Source organism: Emericellopsis cladophorae (genome assembly GCF_022114955.1).
Source record: "Emericellopsis cladophorae strain MUM 19.33 chromosome Unknown NODE_234_length_2148_cov_47_240946, whole genome shotgun sequence".
NCBI classification, from domain to species: Eukaryota; Fungi; Ascomycota; class Sordariomycetes; order Hypocreales; family Bionectriaceae; genus Emericellopsis; species Emericellopsis cladophorae.
The window spans coordinates 1-2,148 of NW_026251159.1; the positions used below are offsets into that span (position 1 = coordinate 1).

The 2,148-nt window shown below is 59.3% G+C and overlaps 1 protein-coding gene across 1 annotated transcript; it reads right to left on the bottom strand.

The window, feature by feature from the left end:
* J7T54_002337 (uncharacterized protein) lies at positions 1-1,758 on the bottom strand (the record flags this gene model as incomplete). The annotated part of the gene is made up of 5 exons (XM_051510740.1): positions 1-483; positions 611-665; positions 712-1,080; positions 1,129-1,698; positions 1,752-1,758. Coding segments are annotated over 5 exons (1,484 nt in total), but the record flags the coding sequence as incomplete, so codon positions are not given.
* Between the last annotated feature and the right edge of the window lie 390 nt (positions 1,759-2,148).

The window sequence follows — 2,148 nt, forward strand, 5'->3', positions numbered from 1 at the left end:
AGACGCGGCGTGGCGGCTAGCTCAAAGTAGAACAGCTCAGCACGCACGCGTCGCGCCAGGCGCTCCATCTGCGGCGAACCAAGCACGCTGTCACGTGCTATCTGCGCGACGTGCGGCATGCTGGTCACGTCGTCTAACGCTGGCTGTATCCCGTCGTACTCCATGTCGAACCGAAAATAGGCGCCATGGCTTTTGTCCTCCTCTTGGCTCACCAGGTTTTTCCACGCCGTGCCGGCGTTTTGCTTCCAAAAAGCCCGATATAGTCGCGCAGGGAACGAGTCCTCCCACATCGCAGCGATCCCCGCGCTCGCCGTGGTACGGGAGCCAGCGGAACCCGTCCCCAGCGAGACGACGGTGCTTGGCTTAGGCGCCGCTGGGAAAAGAATTGCCGCCTCCTTGATGGCAATGGGGGCTGGGTTGTTGTACCCGAGGCCCCCATCCTGGAATGTGCCGGCGCCTTGGATGTGGTGGGCCGTGAAGTAACTGACGGCCATACTCAGTATATGAACAAGGATCTCTGACCCGACACTTACTATGGCGCTGCAGTGCAGCAACGGAGACTGTTCAAGTCAGCACGCAAGCACTCGACAGGGACCCGAACGCCACGAACATTTCCCACAGAGGCGCTGCGGCGACTCCCTGGTCGAATCGAACGACTTCATAGTCTGTCTGGTGTCAGCCATCTGAAAAAGCTCGCGGGATGGAAAGTACCCTGGTTATCATGATTCTCTGCGTTGTAGTTGGTCACGATAAAAGTGCTGCTGTCCTGTGCGCTCGTCAGTGTCATACCTACCAGGGTCCCCGCGCGGCTCGCTTCAGCGGAATCAACAATGCTTCGACAGGCGCCATACGCCTCCTGTTGAATGGCTTCGAGCTGGTCGGCGGCGTACTTGCAGTCGACAAGCAAGGACTTGACGAGCTCGACAGCAGGCGCCACAAAGGGTGCGGCGTGGAAGAGCGACCGTACGATGCGTGTGTAGCGAGATTCCTCGAACGCGAGCTTGGACGACGTTTCAAAGTACTCGATGCATTGGTCCACGGGCCAGCCGTTGATGCACAGCGCACATGCGATGAGGGCCCCTGTGAAGATAAGCCAGCTGGTCCGCAGGAGTCCAAGGGCACATGTACCTGAGCTGGTGCCGAAGACGACGTCAAAGTTCTGTTGGACGGGGTAGGGCAGGCCGATGGCTTCCTGCAGGACGCTGAGGAACTCGAGGGGAGCGCGACCCCTTGTGCCGCCCCCATCAATGCTTAGGATGCGTGTGGTGGCGGTGGCTGGTCGGACGCGGATGCAGGGACCAGCCGTTGCGCCGCATAGCAGACACTCGTCCGCATGGAATAGATACGGATCGCCCGCATCAAGGCGGGCAAAGGTGCAGACACATGTCTGGCATACCCAGTGCCGACAGGGCAGGCAATATTGGGGTCTACGTCGAACACAAACAAAGCAGGTGCTTTCCGAGGACGGAAGCCGCTGGTGCAGTTGCACACTCGTCAACTGATGTCGATGGGCATCTCTTGCCGAATCGAGGTGCTGGAGCTGGGGGAATAGTTCCGTCATGCTACGCTCCAGCGACCGACTGAGGTCGAATGGTAGCGGCGGCATCTCCGCTGCTGCTCGGATCTCTTCCAGCTCAAGGGTGGCTTGGGCGCAGGCATCACGGTACAAGGAACGAAACACGTCCTGGGGATGGAATTCTAGGGAGCTTGTCAGTTACTTGGCCAGTGCGCTCCCAGCAGGCAAGGCGTACGGTGCATCCCAGGTGGGTACTGGTCTAGCAAGAGGCTCGAGGCGGCTGTGGGATGGCACAGGACTCCAGCGTGTCGTCATCGCGTCCGCGGAAGAAGTTTACCAAGTGGGTTGCTAGATCGGAAGCAATGGGATTGGCCGCTCGCGCCATCTGAATCAAGTCTACCGGCGATCGTGGCGACCTACCTAGGTCCCGTGACGCCGCTTGGAGGAATGCGACGGTATGGCGAGCGGAGAAGAGAAAGCTTCTGTCGCGTCGCTCGCGATGGACTACTCGGATGGCCTGGTAGAGTTTCTGACGAAGAGTTCCTAATTGCTTTCTCTGCCACATCCCGCGTTGGGTTGGTGAGAATGTCACGATGGTGATGGACTGAAAATGACGAGTCAGCGATGCAGGG